Source organism: Thalassophryne amazonica, chromosome 23, assembly GCF_902500255.1.
Source record: "Thalassophryne amazonica chromosome 23, fThaAma1.1, whole genome shotgun sequence".
NCBI classification, from domain to species: domain Eukaryota; kingdom Metazoa; phylum Chordata; class Actinopteri; order Batrachoidiformes; family Batrachoididae; genus Thalassophryne; species Thalassophryne amazonica.
The window spans coordinates 13,197,341-13,216,792 of NC_047125.1; the positions used below are offsets into that span (position 1 = coordinate 13,197,341).

Sequence of the window (19,452 nt, forward strand, 5' to 3'; positions counted from 1 at the left end):
CTCATAACTAACTAGGGGTGTCGGAAAAAAATCGATTCACATCCGAATCGTGATTCTTATTTATTACGATTCTGAATCGATCCAAAATGTCCAAGAATCGATTTTTTAAAAGCATTTTTTAAACAATCTTGCTTACTCGCTGCGTGTACTGTTTGTCAGGCAACGGCTTCCGTACTACAGCGTCCCCGTGAGGAGGAGGCGGTCCAGCGTGCTTCAAACACTCGTGCGCTGCAGAGTTCAGTGGCTGTAGCTTAGCATGGCGGACAAAGAGCTAATTCAGCCAGCACCGTCTTTGCTGAAGACAAATGTTTGGGCGCATTTTGGATTTTATTATTTGCTGCGTAAGAAGGAGCTTGACATGACTTATGTAGTGTGCAGAATCTGCAAAATGAAAGTCAAGTACTTCAGAAACACTTCAAATCCGCAAGCCCACATGCTACGCTATCACCCGGAGCTAAAAGAGCGGAGCAGCAGTCTCTGCCGACTACTGACCAGCGCTTCGCTAAACTGCCAGCCAACTCTGAACGAGCAAAGCAAGTAAATTTACATCTAGAATCACTTGATTAACCTTGTAAAGCTGCATTTTCTTAAACATAAACATTTTTTAAGTAATATAACTATTTCTCAGAGCTCTTTGAATCGAAAATAGATTCTGAATCGAATCGTCACCCCAAGAATCGGAATCGAATTGAATCGTGAGTTGTTGTACGATTCACATCCTTATAACTAACCAATGCTGGCACCAACATACACTTATTATACATCACAATGTCCAGCGAAGTCTCCTCTATAAAAGTATCCACGTCAACCACATATAAACTAACCACAGCTGAAACGCCAAGCAAATAAAGACATAAATTGGAATTCATTTTTGGGGGGAAAAAAAAAAAAAAAAACTCATTTACGCCTACCAAGTATTATTTACTTAAAATGTTTTTGCATCCACAACATCCCCTAGAACCTGTCTTTTAGCTGATCCAACCTTTTGCATTTTTGACCTTGTACAAGCTGAGAAATAAATCATAATGTATGGGTTTGTGATTTTGGTGAAATAGGCTCTAGGGCTTAAGGAGTGTCAGCCAGAGAGACATAAATGAAAGATGGCAGTGAGTCTTTACATGAAACAGCCGAGATGTGCCATGTGCAGGCTGAAACACGGAAGGCACATGCAACAAGTGTGCCCTGCTGTTCAGCTGGTTAAGTCACAGCAACAGCGTGCAACCCACCATCCAATTATAATGTAGCGTACAGAAAAAATTAATCCCACATATCAGGAAGAGTTCGTCTGACTGGAGTTACATGGAGATGTGAGGGGCCGTCATGAGCAATGCGCAGATTGAAACGAGATGGGGAGTTCACAGCTGTAATCGAGCAGAATGTATGCTAGGGAGACACCATACTGCTGTTGGGCTCGGAGTGGCCCGGTGGTCGCAGAGGCAAACACCTCACCGCCTTAACTATATTGCACCGCGCTGAAGAAAAATAAAGTAATCTCTGATATGAAGAAGAGTTCACCTGCCTGGAGACATGCAGACATACATCAGAACTTATGAACTTTTGGCAAATGGTGCTGCTCAGAAGAACTCTGAACATTTTTCTTGACATATATTAGTTATGACAGAATTATGTAGAATGAAGATACATAATTTCCTTTTTGCATCAAATTTTGTATAAAGGTTAATATTTAACTGATTAAAATGAACTGGAATTTATGAATTGGAAGTGGGAAAAAAGTAACTCACAATTTTGCTTGTGGCTCATGTGGATCGATGCTACATAAATAAGTCAATTTTTGTCCATCACTCACGAAAAGCAAGTTCTCTGTGGACCTGCACTCTCAGCGTCATGCAAACGAGCAGCGATGTGACACACATCCACTTCACAGAGTGTGTGTTGGGTGGGAGGTGGTGATTCATGTTCAGATTGCACTGGAGTCCAAAGCGCCTTTGGCTCCACAATCCAAACATCAGCTCACAGTGGAAACGAACAGGGGTGTGCACGTGGCAAAGAGGAGCCGCCCCTTACACATGCATTCAATCACATGGAACCAGATAAGTGTTGCAGCTGTCCACATGTCACGCTTCTTTCATCTCTGGTGGATGACAAGTACTCTTGAATCCCAACAATTTCATTTAGAGTCAAATTTAATTAAGCAGGAATACAAGTGGACTGATTGCGCGCACACGGTGTGAATGCACACGCAACCTCTCCATCATCCCTCACTCATCACCTCCTGCAGCGTCCTCCTGACCGGTCATCTCATCGACAGGCAGTTCTACCTGTTTGTTCTTGGCCATAAATGACTAATGAGTAAACAGCAGAGATGTGTTGAGTTCATTTCCTTCTCTCTGGTGATTTGAGGCTTTTAATGGTCTGAGTAAAGGCTGTGACGCCTGCAAGCGAGAAGAACATTGCGCTAAGGAAGCGGAAATTATGGATTCCAGAGATGGTCTGTGGCTGGGCAACAGAAACATGGAGGAGGGAATCAGAGCGAACCACCGAGTGTTTGAATAAACAGACATATAACCATATTTAAGGGCTGTGACGTGTGGAACAGGATATGTGCATGTAAGACTACAAATGCATCTCTAAGGGACGTGCTGAGAATCCCCAGTTTACATGGGGGGGGGGGGGGGAGCTACCTTTGACTGTGTGCACGCTTAAGGTGTTATTAGGTTACAAGAACAGCATTTTCAGTTTTATAAGTGTTTGTGATGTCATGATGCTTCTCTACTCTGATTGGCTGTCACCCCCCCACTACCAAAAAAAAGTGGCTTTGCATGATCCATAGCATAAAAATAGAAAACAGAATGGTTCTTTTTGACCTCTTAAAATAGGTCAAGGGTAGCCATCTATTTTCTCATCATTGTGATACATTTGTCATTGTTTTGGTTTACCGTATGTCTACACAAGAAATAATACAGTAGTAGAGTTTAAGCAGAGAGGAAATAGATCTAGGTTTCTGCTGTAGCGGTTTATGCAGACAGGGTTTAACAACGCCAACTACTGCTACTGGTTTAAAATGCACAAAGACGCATTCTACATCTCAGCCCGCTGTGGTCAATTTGACAAAGAAAACCATAGCGAGCGTTAGCTGATATTCCCAGTTACACTCCTTGTATTGAGGCGAGACTGCGGTGAGCCAGCAATCTAAAAGTTAACAACTTTTCTCGGGACAATAATGGCAGCGGTGAGCAAACATCGCTTTATACAGTCCGCAAGGACAGTATACATAGGGTAGTCTGAATGGCTGTTTGTTCTTTCTCTCAGTCTCCAAGGAGGTGTTGGGATATGGAGCTGAATTTTTTTTTTCTTCGGATGACAATGTGGAGAGGCCCCGTGTGAGCGACAGAAGCAATGTGTGAGAAAGGACAAGGGGGAAGAGTCACAACCCAGCACGTAAGACTCAGCACACGCTGCAAACAGTTCTGTAGCCTCTCAAAATGAAAGCAAATGGATCTTATTGAATCCTTCATCTGGATAAAATAAGAGATTCCTACAGATTCCTATTGTACACTGAATTAATAAATATGATTACTTCATGCAACATGTCATTGTTTCATGAAATGTTAGCATACATGTTTTTAGCATAAAGATGTAATTTCAAAGCATGCTCCAATAAATAAAAAGAGATAAATACACATCTTTAGGCCTTCAAACTTTTCTAGTTTCCCAATTGCTCTTAGGCTAAATAAAGATGGACTCAAGATCAAATTGGTCAAATTCCAAACAGTCATGGGTGAATTACTCACTTGGAATTTTGTACAGATCAGGAATATTTTTTAGTCCCATATCAAACCTCAGGTTGGTGAAGTATCATTACCAAGCTACGTGCCTAACACCTTTATATATGTTGAAACAATAAGCATAATTTCATCCAATATTACAAGAACTGTTGAGTGTGTTGTACTTCAAATGCAACGTTGTGTGGACAACCAGGGTCATGTGCATGACAACATTTTCCGGATGCCGGAATTCTCATACAGGCTAAAGGGAGGCCCCAAGGGGCGAGTCTCATTTCTTTGCCAAATACACAAATTTCTAAATCTGACTTCTAGTTTTGCAAAAGCCCTTTAGGAACCTTATCTTCCACTTGGTGCAAAGAGTTCGTAGTTTCCAACAAGACATAGTTGTAATTATTAAGGGTATTAGTACAAGTGGATTATCCATCCAATATTGAAAAAATAAAGAAAAAAAGAAAAAGAAAAAATCACTGGATTGGAAGTTCACGGGGGAAATGACAACTTAAAAATGTGTCCAATCAGTATCAGTACCCTCAGATACTGAAGGTGCCAGTACTGATACTGTACCGGACATGAAAAAGTTGTATCATTGTCTGATGGGGAATCAAGCAGATTATCCTCTTTTCACAAACCTGCCTCTCAACCAGCAGGTCACCACAACCCTGATACACTAGTAGAGGGCAAACGGCAAGAACACTGAAGTCAAGCCAATGTATACGCTTAAAAATAGAACTGTTCTGCAAAGTATTATAAAAAACTTCCTGCAATCCAAGCAGTTTGATAATTTTTTAAAAAACAAACACATAAGAGAAGGTAGAAGTACACACTCCAGCCCAGTTACTTACTGGCAGTAATGCAACAGATTGCCAACTGCCAATAAACATAACCGAAAATAAGACAAAAAGGCAGTACAACACGACTGAAGAGACAAATAAGTACTGTGAGTTCTGAAACTCAAAGTAAAAAAAGAAAAGAAAAGTAGAGCAGGGGGTAGATATGCTTTTGAAACGTGCCATGACGTTGGTGTTGAGCTAGCCAGAACTGAGCAGAAGGCTCTGTTGACATGTTGCTTATGAAATGGACCAAGGACGGATGGTGGTGAGGTTTACAAATAAAAAGGATATCAATCCCACCCACCCCCAAAATGCTTTGACTGGACCACACACCCATCTTTGAAATAGGGTTAGCACATACCTAGAAATCTGACAACTACTGACAGTAGTAAGAGCTAAGCTGCAAAGGATCACTATTCCTCAGAAGGTAGCAAAGATGTTCCTCAAATCCTAGTCATGGAGTCTCACCTGGCTTAATGGTTTGTACATGTGAATCCCTATCAGCACTTCAACTGACCCCAAGATCAACTCTAACCTCCTCTCATCCCTCGATCCTCTACCTTGATCCATCTGACATCAACTCCGCTCAACCCGCCCGCGCACACGGACTGGACCGAAACTCTGTGCACTCATGCAAGCAGACTGTACTTGTGAGAAGTGGTTCGTTAGTAGACACAAAATCAGCTTAGTATCCGCTGGTGCTAATCCCTTTACAGACAAACCCCGTTCAACACGGAGCAGCTGAGGATACTGCGGTGCTGGGTGTAGTCAGACGCACAGATCAGACAGAACACACGCGGCCAAAACAGTGCGGCTGCGTCGACACGAGCTTCGCGGCAATGCAGCACGGAATACGTGGGGGCACGGAAATTTATAGAGACGGGGAGGAAAAAAACAAACAAATAGAAAATAGACTAGGAAACGATTGTGGAGTGAGAAGAATGCAGAAAAAGAAAAATGAGGAGCTCAAACATCTTCCTGGGAGAAGAAGTGGGTGAAGAGGGAGGGGAAAAAGTGGACAATTTAAGAAGGAGTGTGAGTGAAAGGAGGGAAGCGGCCCCTCCTCCTGTGCACTCAGTAACCCCAGCGGGTTAGTGGGTGGTTGCGTCGTCCTTTTCGGTGGGGCCCAACACTCATGGATCCCATACCGCTGCACACAATCATCGCTCTGTAGCCAGGCTCACGCTCGCATGCCGCCAGACAAACACACAGAGGTGTAGGGTAGCGGACACACGGAGACGCACGCGCATCATACCTGGAATCCACGAAAATGCAGAAATGCGAGAAGGACGGGTCGACGCAGGAGTAAATCAAGAATCCACATTAAACACGCAACAGGCGCCTCACCTTCAGGCGGAGACGTCACCGGCTAGAAAAAAATAAAACGCTGTTTGCTGAAGGATTTAACGTATATGTGCCATGTCGTGTTTGAGGGGCAAGACTCTGTCCACAATGAATCCCGTTCATTCACCGCTTCAAACACAAAACCTGCTCTCACGCACAGCTGAAAGCTCCTTAATCCGTGGGGCATAATTACGAGAAAAGAGGGGGAAAAGTCCAAAGAGAAAAGACAGGAAGAGGAAAGAAGAAAAGGAGGTTTTAAAGAGTGGAGGAGAAAGAGGAGAGAGGAGGCATGACGGCACAATGGAGTCGGCACATGGACAAAAGAGACAGGATGTGTGCGCGTACGCATCAATTAGACTTGTTGTGGGGACAGAATATGTTCTTGCAAGCAAATCCTCTCGTAAGGAGAAAAAGTCGATACCCGCAAAGAAATAAACTTTTTTGGTTTAGGGTGAGGTGGCTGTAGCCCCAGAGCTTCTCCAGCAATAATGTACCAACCACATTAAAGTTACAAGGCAACCACAGTGCTAATGTCATGCTAACTTAGCAATGACAACTTCTGGGGTAAAGCTATTGGTCTACCGTCATACATCAATAATGATGAACATGTTTGGGTTCGTGGATAGCTCCAGTGGTTATTGTAACGTTTGTGAATGGTACTTCAAATGATAGCTTCAAAGACTTGATGTTGAGCCCAGCAGCTACAAGAACTTCACAAGAAAGTGTACCTGGACACTTAGCCAACACAGCACAATGACTCCTGGGTTTCAGACATACCCAAAAGTCCAAAGAGGAGTGCAAATGCCCCAATATCGTATTCTACACGTACAGTATTTCATTTTGATTGAGCTGAATTTCGTGCCTGGTTATCTGTAATTTGTCACACGTGCCAAACAAAAACTACAAATATGGTCGCAGCCAAACCCAAAGCTCAAAGAATAAATCAACGGCCAAAAATGTTCAATTGTGCCATATTTTTTTTAGCATTTTCTGAGCAAAACGCAATTCATACACAGATGACTGTATTTTATGGGTTTAGCTGAAAACTGAGAAATATCACAAAAACTTTAATCACTGCAATAAGTGCCCACATTTCAATGGGAACTCTGTAATGTTACAATCTGGAACCTATTCAAAGACATTTCTTGGTTCAACTTTTCATTTGGGAAAAACAGCATGATAATCGGACAAATATGGAGGTAGATGCTGTGACGGGATAAACATTTACACAATGGAAGCCTAAGAGGCAAACAAAAGACAAATAAAAACAACAACACTTCTTGTTGCTACTGATTCAGCAAAATTGTCATTAAAAACGTCTGGTAGCATGGAGAGCATCCCTACAGAGATAAATGTGTGCATGTTTACCTCAGTAAATGTAAAGACGTGTTTCAAAATGACATTACCCAAGCAACGACTTACCTTAGCCTTCTTTCTTTTTCAGCGGTGCCAAATTGGGATCTTTGATGTATTTAAAGTGTGAAGCGAAGGAAAAGTGTGTAAAAACAAGCGCAGAACTAATTTTTTTATCATATCCCAAGATGTGTTCAGTGGCACAAGTGTTCAAGCCCCCTGCACCAAACATACACACACCAGATCTGTCTGGTGGCGCCTCTTTGACGCTCCAAGCTGCCAATACAATTCACTCCAGTGCCGTTGTGTGTTCTTGTCTGTTTGTGCCAAATCCATCTGAATAAGGCACTAGTCAGTCAAAACACAACTAGAGTACTGAGTCATTAGCTGAGGCTTTTACTAGCCGATTACCATTCACTTGGCTGCAGTACACCAGACACAAAGGGGAAGGACTGCGCTTGTGCTCCTGTTGAGGACCTCTCGAGCAAGCTGCCGAACCTCCAACCAGACCATGAGGGTAACAGAAGGGCACTCAGCAGAAAAACAGCCATTCTTCCCTAAAACAATGTGGTATCTTGAGGGCCGCTGCGGTCTCTGCATTCCTTCCAAGTCGTTCCCATTTCTACATTTTTAGTCCAATTACTTCCCGAAAGCATTACATCACACGCTACCCCTCTCCGAGTCAAATAGGGTTTGCGCGAGCTGTTTCACACTAGTTAACGTGTGCATGCATCGTTTTATTTTAACTGTAGCAAGGCACAGTTCATTGATAAGTGTTCGTGTAAGGAGATCGGATGTGGTACACCAAGTCCAAGAAACGAGATCCCATTAACCATCTGGAATTACAGGAATTACACGTAGCACCTCATAAGTACGCAACCCATCCTATCAGCTGATTTGCACTTCAGACAATGAGCATGAGAAGGAAGCCGCTCAGGTCTTTTTACAATCGCTGTGGCATTGTGAAACTGAAATAAATGACACGAAAATAGATGGAATGAAAGAAGCAAAGATCCCTAAATATTTCATTCTGTATTTGCACATTCATCCATCTCACTACAGTGTGGAAAACCTGCAGAAAGCATCCTGATTCATTCTCACACACGCTGACGTGTCCAGCTTTAGTCTTTAAGTGCCAACGCGCAAATAAAAGGCTTTTTGATGACTGTGTGAACGAGGCAAATAAATCTAAAATGAACGCAAATATGTACGCGTGATGGGAGATATTGCGCAGGCATATCAGTGAGAGAAAAATTTCCAACCACTTACACCAAAATATAACGTGTTAGAGACTCTTGATTCATGCAAATCCTTCAGTTTCTTCTCTTAAACATCGAAGTTACTGGAAAACTAGTTTGCAGTGGACTGAGAGCCCCAGGCAACAACTGACACAGCATAAAGCACACACAATTTGTAACAGCACTTAAGAAAAGTAAAACGTCTCACTTTCATAGATACGCATTCCTGGAAGGTCTCCGTTTGAAACCTTGTCCACACCATGGAAAGCCCAAAGAGCATCTGTGAAGAAACAAGATATCCTGTGACTGTGTTGTAGCTCTGTTTTCATGGTTGTGGGATTTTGAAGATGTTTAAAAGTTTACTTCACACTACAAACTTTGACGTATTTTGGGAATTCCGTACATTTCCGTGGTGCTCGTAATGTTGTTGTCCATGCTGTGACAGCGCCGCGATGCTGTTGCTTTTCCACACGTCACATGGTACACTTGAGGCACATTATTTACGCAATATCTCTAAAATCAGAAAGGTCTTGTCTCAGAGTGATGCTGAAAAACTAATTCATGCATTTATTTCCTCTAGGCTGGACTATTGTAATTCATTATTATCAGGTTGTTCCCTAAAAAGCCTTCAGTTAATTCAAAATGCTGCAGCTAGAGTACTGACGGGGACTAGAAGGAGAGAGCATATCTCACCCATATTGGCCTCTCTTCATTGGCTTCCTGTTAATTCTAGAATAGAATTTAAAATTCTTCTTCTTACTTATAAGGTTTTGAATAATCAGGTCCCATCTTATCTTAGGGACCTCGTAGTACCATATCACCCCAATAGAGCGCTTCGCTCTCAGACTGCAGGCTTACTTGTAGTTCCTAGGGTTTGTAAGAGTAGAATGGGAGGCAGAGCCTTCAGCTTTCAGGCTCCTCTCCTGTGGAACCAGCTCCCAATTCAGATCAGGGAGCCTTTTAAGATTAGGCTTAAAACTTTCCTTTTTGCTAAAGCTTATAGTTAGGGCTGGATCAGGTGAGACTGAACCATCCCTTAGTTATGCTGCTATAGACGTAGACTGCTGGGGGGTTCCCATGATGCACTGTTTCTTTCTCTTTTTGCTCTGTATGCACCACTCTGCATTTAATCATTAGTGATCGATCTCTGCTCCCCTCCACAGCATGTCTTTTTCCTGGTTCTCTCCCTCAGCCCCAACCAGTCCCAGCAGAAGACTGCCCCTCCCTGAGCCTGGTTCTGCTGGAGGTTTCTTCCTGTTAAAAGGGAGTTTTTCCTTCCCACTGTAGCCAAGTGCTTGCTCACAGGGGGTCGTTTTGACCGTTGGGGTTTTACATAATTATTGTATGGCCTTGCCTTGCAATATAAAGCGCCTTGGGGCAACTGTTTGTTGTGATTTGGCGCTATATAAAAAAATTGATTGATTGATTGATTGATTATGTCGGCAAATTGTGTGTCGGATTCTTGGACAACTGAACTTCACACGAAGGTTTGTCGGTTCCAGACCAACCTCTTGGGATGCACATGCTTAAGTGATGAATAGGGATCTAATTTTCAGGGACTGTAATTAATGTTGATCTTCATTTCAGTCAATAATAAATTAATTACATGAAGGTAGTGTATTTGTATTAGTCATTACTGACCGACAAAGTTAAAGCAATACTCCCCCCAATCTGTTAATCGCTTGGTAAGGTGGAATTTTATAGCTACGGACGACATGGCATTGCGAGATAATGCAGTCAATACTTTAGTCATTGTTGCTTTTGGGAGCTCAATGAGAATTATTGTGTTACTTGCAAAACCTGCAGCACCTGGAACTTTACATTCCAGGTGTGTCAGGCGGGCGGGGCATGTCGCAGGACCCTGGTAACCTTTGCCACCCATCTGTGAAAGGAAACTCATACAAAAGTACAAAAGGAGTGTCAAGAGTTGGCGGCCTGCCAATTGCCAAAATTCATCATTTTTCCAGCTATCAGTATTGTATGTACACTCTGATTAATAAATAATAATACACTACGGGCCAGTGTAGAAGGAAGACACAATCAATGGAGTGACCCAGGGAACAAGCTGATAAGACATCCAACATCAAGGTCTGTAATTACTCCAAAGCATTGCGTGGCAGCAAAGAGAAAACGAGGATGAACATGTTGAAATGCAGAACTGAAAGCGCCAGCACAGATAAAATGAACCAGCTAATCCCCTTCTCTGGAGCATTTAGAATATAAACCGACTCCGCCACCTAACTCCCTGATTTATTCCATGAAGCAATACGGTTGCCCAATGTGTCTTGTTTTTATAAAATTAAGTTATATAATTATAAACCTAACATTTACTACTTTTTTGTTTCAGTTTAGCTTCTACTTTCTACAAAGTACTGCTTGTAGCTCGGTATGCTTTATTTCTAAAACGATAGACTGTTGCATTTTCTCCATGAAGAGGTATTGTATTTTAGTATAAGTCGCACCTGTTTTAAAAAAAAATGCCTCTTGAAGAGGAAAACCCCTATATAAGTTGCACCAAAGCATAACTCACAGTGGAATATAAGATCCACCTTTTTTTTCTGTATTATCAGCTCTTTAATTTGGGATTTTTGCATTACTGTGATGTACTTTTTATTGCTGCCATTTTATTCTTTTATAATTAGGAGTTTATTTTTATTAGTGCTTTGATTACTGGTAATGTCCTATATAAACTGTCATTATAAAAGTTATTAATAATACTAATTATTATTAATGCATGTCAGTATATAGGTCGTAGGGCCTCCCAAACTAGTAAAAAAAAAAAAAAAAGCATCATACTCCTACAGTAGTAATATGAAGTTATTTTTACCTCCTCCAACAATGTTGGAAGAGGTTACATTATCGCCCCCTGTTTGACTGTGAACAGCGTGGAACCCCCAAGTTTTCATATATCATTATGAGATTTTTTACTGATGATTCATATCCTGATAGGCAAAAGTGATTAAATTTTCAAGGTCATAGGGTCCAAAGTCAGTAAAAATCCCTATCTTTAACACTGAACAAATTTTCAAAAATTCGTAACTCTGCCAAAAAAGATCACATTTCTTTAATATTTGAGAGCATTATGTAGGATGGTATCCTATTATCAATTAACAAAGTTTAATCTGATCCAGATTACAGATTTTGTGGCCATTTAAATGTAACATTGAAAACCACATTTAATTTTAAGGGTTTTTTGGTTTTTGTTTTTTTTTTACTTTCACTTTTGATACTCTGTGTGCTTCTTACCCTGTGTGCTGCTTTACAATGCTGCTGGAACCTCAGTTTCCCTGAGGGAGTCTGCCCAAGGGATCAATAAATTTCTATCTATATGTATATTTTACAATATATCTTAAACATGTACCAATCACACTCATATTTAAAACTGAGGTGCAGACGGTCACTCACTATGGCCTGACAAAGTTTGATCGGCATCTGATCTGTATTGCGGATTTAGCAGCTATTTGATACTAACATTGAAAAGCTTTTGATCTATATTTTGTATTATATTTTATCATAAGCCACTTCTAACAGGACTTTGACCGTGAAAATTTCTTTCCAAGGTAAAAATTTGTGGAATTGGAAAATAGTGTTGCCAGAAGATTGCACCTTATGGGCGCGGTGCTCTAGTTTTATTTAGCGTGCTGAAAATTTTTTACTCAAATTTTCTTGTACACTGTACATCGACCTCAACAACTGGTTACTGGTCTCTCTCCTCACGAATATGTGGGGATCAGCCATGAACAGTTCAAACCTTATTTGGACATCAAATCTGTTGATTCATTTATTTATTTTATATATAATACACACAGTTCAGAAACCCCTACTACGTAATGTCTCGTTTGGTCCTTTTGTACGACGCTGTGTAAAACTGTTTGTTTAGCCATTTATTTGCGCTCAGCAAAATCTCTCCGACACATTCCCAGGACGACAGGCGGCTCCAAAGAGCTTTGTGATGCGATTGCAAAACCTGTGCTGGCGGTTACTGTCTCCTGTGTTACACCGCAGACTTTTATTGGCTCTAAATTAAACACAGCCCTGCAGAACGCTGCACAGCGAGCTGATAGCAGAAGGAACAGGACAACCCCGTGACCATTTACAGCTGTGAGCAGAGTTCACCACCGCTGATACCTACTTGAAGAGTTGTTGAAATTGTGCTGTCATGCACAAATCTGCTGACTACTGTGTTTAGCCGGTCATCGGTTGAAACTTTGCACTCAAAGCTGCAGAAAGCGAAGGCCTGTTGGCGAAATAACCCTTGACTGACTGCTCCAGTGGTGTGCAAAGATGAGCTCATCGCATTACTCGCCTTAAGTCAGTGGGGGGAAAAAAAAAAACTCCACAGCCTTCAAGCGTGCAGCTTCTAATAAACACATGAGAGAACGTGGACACACATGCAACCTTCACTGCTCAACCCAAAACCAAACAGCAGAGAGTTGCTGCAGAGACCACCCAAACAAAGCTGACTGCATAGAATTAAACACCCTTGAAAACCTCATAATATCCTCCAATATGAGACTTTTTTCCCTTCAAAAGAAACATCTACTGTCATGGAGAAAATGTTAGATAAACACAGAAATATGGCTTTTGTTTTCTAACATCCAAAAGTAGTTATTCAGCATCTTCATGGGTGTAATTGCATCATAACTATGATGCAGTCATGATATTAGAGATCTGGGAACCGTGTTATAGTTGCAGATGTAGAGGTCGAGAATGTTTGTTGAATGCTTTGTGCAAAGGACATTAATACTCGGCTGCAACTGGGGATTGAACACACGACACTTTGATTGTGGGACAGCCTGTTCTTTGGACTGAGCAATAGTCGCCTCATAAGTTGCACTTGATGCTTCACATTCCGCTGGTGCAGTGTTCCAGCCGCGAGGACGCGATAAGAAAAGAACCATTTTTTAAAAAGTCAAACGTTGACCTCGGTTTTGGTCTCTGCGGGTTTACTCGTCCTAATTTGGCTCTCCATCTGTCTGCATTTATCCCCTGCATAAAAATGAGCAGAGTTGTGCGTCACTCTGCTGGAAGACACAAATTCCGTGCAGCCGTCTCCAGAAAACAACACAGTGTGTCGAAATAAAAACTGGTAATTTTGCCAATTGGCTGCTTTTCTGGGATTTACATCAGTATAAAATTAACAAAGGACAACCTCGTGTCATTTCTGAACAACAAATATACTAGATCAACAGAATCTGTTTTCAAATTTTTCTAAAATCCAGGCTGCCCCATTAAGGGACTTTAAATATTTTTACTTCCTGCTGAAATACACGACTGTCGGAGAGTGAGTAGGTGCCAACCAGCTGCCAACCAAGCCGAGAACCCAGACAGCTTTAAGAATTAAACAAACAAATTCTCACATCTCTGTAGCCTACTATTTGAATGGTATTTTTATGCAATTTTAGTTTTTTTGTATATTTATAACTTCTATTCTTTAATATATATAGGAGGAGTAACAGGAAGACAGAGATCGGGAATGAGAGGAACAGTAGTAGCCAGTAAACCAGTACTGATCGGTATGTCTGGTATCTATATTGCGTATTTGCAAACTATTTTTCTTTTTTTTCACTTTTGATACTCTGTGTGCTGCAATACAATGCTGCTGGAACCTGAATTTCACTGAGGGAGTCTTCCCAAGGGACAAATAACGTTCTATTCTAATCTAAAATTATGGCAACCTGGATTTGGAATGTAGACATCTGCAGTTTTTCTAGTGTATTCTCAAATATTGTGTTGTAATTTCTCAATGCGATCTTTGTTTTACAATTCATAAATAACTTTTCAAATTCACTCGAAAAAATATTTCTACATCCTAGATGAGTGTCTAAAAAATTAGAACCTCACAATGCAAAGGCCGGCATTTTTCTTCAAGTGAGTGCAAAATAATATATTTGCTTTGTCTATTGTGGCTGTGTAATATTAAACTGATTTAAAATGGGAAAAAGTTCTAAATTAAGATTATTTGCAACTGCGTGCACACAATTACACAGATCCAATAAGGTCATGAGTTTTAACCAATTAGACAGCAACAAACAAATAAGTCATCCTGCTTATGTGGGCTGTCAACAAGAATGTAACTGACGTCAGGTCTGGAAACAAGCGCTGATGGTGTGCGTTTTGTTTTTTTTTTTTTTGGGGGGGGGGGGGGGGTATTTTGAGTTTGCCATCACTAATTTGCAGTATCGACAAAACATTGTGGTGTCATTCCCAGCATCACATTCTTTCCGTTCCTTAACTGCACGTTAGATTTCTTGTTCTTTTGTCTTGTATTTGTACACATGTTGGGAATCACATTTTTATCTTGCGACTGCTAACATCGCTGGTTAGCGGAACCTGGAAATGCACATTTCACCCAGAAGGTGGCAAGCATGTCTATATCTCTTATGAGCCCCAGGTTTTTACCAGTGCAGAGAAAATTTGACTGTAATGTATTTACTGACTGAATTCATATCAAAATCTGTGGCAGATGGACACAGGATTTTACTCCATATAAGAACTAAATTTTATGCTTCAGGTGTTAATGGACTATTTCATCTGTTGCCAGAAGTTCTAAAAACATCACTTTGTTTTAAATGTCATCGTGCAAGATGGTCATATCAGGAAAGTCCTTTCGACGTTTAGGGTTATTTTCAGGTTGGCATGCACATCTCTATCCAGTTGGAGAAGAACTACAATAACTGGGTAATAAGGAACAGCCGGAAAGCATGGTTAATAAAATTATCTCACATGGCTTCCCAGAGGATATGATGGAAGCTTGGGTGATTTTGTCCTGAAATTCTCTCTACATCTATTCTGGTGACACACCGATCTCAAATATTATGTAAGGAAAAGAACAACTTGCAAACAGCCATCACATGTTTGCCAAGGGGTTGAAGTACTTATCGTTTTTGAATTGATTGATGTGAATTTCCTATAATTTCTACAAAGTCCTGCTTACAGTAAACAAAGGTCATCCATGACTTTCCTTGTTATCTAAATCCTGAGAGGTTGTTATCAAATATTACACAAGACTGTTCTTGGCACAAGTCTACTACCGTGGTCAATTTTATATATTTTTTTAATGTGAACTTACCTTTCTCTGTGCCTTACCCACTTGCCTATAAATCACAATGACATCCAGGCTGTTTGTTTGTTTTGGTAATATCAATTAAAACTGTGTTATTCACAGGTCTGTAACGCCGCAAGGGTCTCAGCTGATGGAAACTATGAATCTTTAAAAAGGTTCTACAGAAGATTCGATACATTCGACACGTTCGTCACGGATTGGGCAGATCAACGGTACACTACTAAAAAGTTTTGTTGTTCAGAAGGTGTTGAGGTAAAAGAAATGCAGAATGACAAAAAGGTGTGTCTTTTTTATCTTAATAGTAACACAATAAGAACTACGGTACTCAAGAAACACAGGTACTTTTTCTGAAAGCAGCAGTAAATCACAAAGTATTAAACAAATGGTGACAAACATTCTAGGTATCGATGGACAAATAACCAAAGTAGTTGAAATCGTTCAACCTCAGCAGTAACTGTAGTATTGATCAGTGAATGGTTTTCAGGTGGATAACATACAAAATTGTTCACACCTTGATAACTCTTGGATATGGTCAACTGGGTCTCGGCAAGAAGGAATAACTATCTTTTTATTGCAGATATATTGTCATATCCTTTTGGGGTGACTGATTAATTGCTCTAATTAAACATTTTGAGATAACCAGCCTTGGATGATGTCTATGCTCTCAAGACCAAAAACCCCAATATGTATTTACATTTGATAAGTAGATTTGTCAGTGTGGCTTCTGGTAACGATGCTACGAGTCACCTTTTTGTCAATTTACATGCAGACAGGTGCCTTAAAACAGTGGAAATGGGTGTTCTGAAACAGTGGGACTACGTAGTGTTAAATGCTCATTTAAGTTCAGCTATTTTACCTCATTTGTGGTTATAATGCACGCAAACCCCCCCCCCCCCCCCAAAAAAAAAACAAACAAACCAAAAACCAACCATTATATATAGTACATTCTTTCAGCTTCTCCCTTTTCACTCAGGGTTGCCGTAACAGATCAGTTATATGCAGTAAAACCCGTCTAAACAGTTATTGTGTAAACCGGATATTCACACTCACCAGACAAAAGCAAAAGTCCCAAAGCTTTTTTATGGTTTTCTACGCAATAAACACCATATTTACCGGATTTTCGCTCACACTGGACAAAACATCCTGCCCCATCATAATGTATTTCTATTAAAAGCCACTTGCATATACCAGACAGAGCAGTCTGGATGTGCCCATTAACAGAGGTACAAAATGAAGTTCATTGGTACCATATTTCCATGATTAAAAGACCGACCGTTTATTTTTTCACACCATGCTCAGACATGGGACCTAACGAGGCAGGGCGTAATACAAGGCCAATGATTATTAACAAAATGCTGCTTGTTGCTTGCACTGAAATAGGTGTTACGTTTCACACATATTCCCAGGTTTGACCAACCAAACCGCTTTAGATTAGAGCCCTCTGCTTGGCTGCGAACCCTTCCTGTGACGTGCATCTGCTAAATGAATGAGACCATAAAAGGCTGTGATTTGTCACTTTTACGTTTTCACTCCTTCCTCTCCCGTCATATTTTAATTTGCAGTATGCACGCTGATTACATTTCAATCGTGGATCCAATACGTTTAGCAGAAAAGTACGCAAATATGACCAACTTCACAACACAGAGTCTGAAACATCATTGCATGGCCATGGAGTCACAGAGTTGCAGAAGCATAAATCAGGCTTTAGGATTTTAAGGTACCACTACACAGCGGACTTAGAAAAAAGAGTGACTTGAAATGCAAACATTATGGCACTGTACTAATTCTGTTTGGAGGAGGCAGTTCTAAAAAAAAACTGAGTGAGGTGCACGAAGCAGACGGGTGAGGAAACCTGCCAAGACACCCATGACAACTTTGTAGGAGTTACTGGCTTTTGTGGCTGTGATTGGAGAAATTGTGCATAGTCCCAATCTTAAACTGTTACAACACCAGTTATACAGCTTCATGTTGTACTGGCACAGAGAAAGACTTTAAAAATAAAGATGTGAAATTTCATATGTTTGCCAGAAGGCACACAGAGATGCAAATCATTCTGTTGTTTTCACATCCGTTTCTTCTCGCTCCTGTGCTGAAAAGGGAGACATCTCTGTGTTTCTAAATGCTATTTTTAAAAGTCTCTGCCATGATTTGAAGACAGAGTGCAACTTGCCTAACAATGCAAATGAAAAATGCAAAAACAAGAAAGAAAAAGGTGAAAAACAATGAACAACATAAAGAGTAATTAACAGGAGGGAGGGAAGGGATGTGAAAAATCCATCAGTGCTCTGATGTTGGACGAGGAAGAAGAAGGAGGAAAAAAAACTGCAGTATCAACAATACAAGGTGCGCCAACGAAGAAAAGAAAGGAGTTCAGAATGTTAGATTAGAAAAAGAGACAATTACGGGCTATAAGGGGAAACACTTTCAGGAGAGTTTGCTAGTGTTGGGGCCTGGCCCTGCTGAGGCCCGCCAGCGCGTCACAGCAAAAAACACACACAAAAGGATCATTTATTGGAGGAGGAAAAGGGGGAGAGGTGGAATGGTGGGATAAAAGAAGGGGGGAACACTGTACAGAGGCATTTGAGAGCTGTGCGAGTGAAACACTGGCTCCGTCTCAACATTCACAGCCAATGTGTAACATTCTCCCCCACGCCGCCGCAGTGACGTACTCGGCAGCCATGGCCCATATGGTCCCCTGTGGTAGCCTGCTAGAATTTCTCTCGAAAATACACACACTAAACAATGTTCGCCTCTACCAAAACAGGTTCGCTTTCTCAATAAAACAAACATGACAACTTATGGAATATTCCCCTCAGTGGGGTATTTGAGAATCAACTTTAAGGCCGCAGATGTACTCCGCTCGCCACAAGATCCTATGATGAATTTCTGTTAATGCCTTAAATTCTTCATTAAATCCAAACATGCCGTTGAGTTGTGAAACATTTCACCAGACCATTTCACAAGATCTCAGACGTTAAATGCTAACTCAAACGACAGCGCAAATGATGTGTAAAATAGCACAACTATGTAAAAAACAAGCCTTGGCCAAATGATTTCATCACAAGAAAACCACTACAGAAGATCAGGATGACCCAAGTGTCTTACTGATGCATACACACAAGTTCATTTGAATGCAGTTCCGATTGCTAAAGCTGCAGGTGTTTCTTTCTTAAGATGCCAATTTAATGCCAACAGTCGTTCAAAGGAGATGTTTCTTGACGACCTAGTTGAGGCACTGTTCAACTGTGGTAATCCCCCACAGCTAGAAGACTGCCCCACATAGAAACTAAAAGGAAAATCTATTTGGTTAGCCTAACAGGCCTGCTGTCTCAACAAAAATCTTTCTTAGTGTGCTCTTAGAAAAGCACAACTTTCTGCTCCTAATTTAACAAAAGGTAAACCATTATAAATTCTGCACATAAATGCTTCCTCTGATAAGGTCAAGGTCTGGTCCAAATATGTAGGAATCCCAGGGGTACTTTCACACCTGAAAGCCGAGAACAATCAGAACAGGGTTCTCGGTCCAATTAGTGTACTTTCACGCTGCACTGTTGCATTTGCACCAAAAATCTTTTCATGGCGTACTTACATCCTCACGTCATCTTATATGAAGGCTACATCTCCCTATACTCAACACTGACTGATCTGTAGTCGTATGTGAGTCTGACGATGGCTTGCTGTCAATTTGAGTGATAGTTCTACTGGGAGGGTACCATTTTAAAAGAGAAAAATTAACCGTTTTCTTCTGTTGTACATACATTATTGTGATGTATCCTTTGGTCCGGACTGTGGCCCAAGGCAGCTTTTACACCTGCTATTATGGTTTGGACCAAACTGATACATCTGAAGGTCCAGACCAAATGAGTTGGGTGTGA

General features: G+C 41.0%; 1 protein-coding gene across 3 annotated transcripts in view; it reads right to left on the reverse strand.

The window, feature by feature from the left end:
* The window catches only part of si:ch73-335l21.1 (insulin receptor substrate 1-B), a 58,276-nt gene that overhangs the window by 14,935 nt on the left and 23,889 nt on the right, over window positions 1-19,452 (reverse strand). Inside the window, exon 4 of one of the 3 annotated variants that reach the window (XM_034165001.1) lies at window positions 8,720-8,791. The exons of the other annotated variants lie outside the window; for them this stretch is intronic. Within the exon in view, the coding sequence (XP_034020892.1) occupies window positions 8,720-8,791 (72 nt within the window). The remainder of the gene's footprint in view (window positions 1-8,719; window positions 8,792-19,452) is intronic. 3 annotated transcript variants of the gene reach the window in all.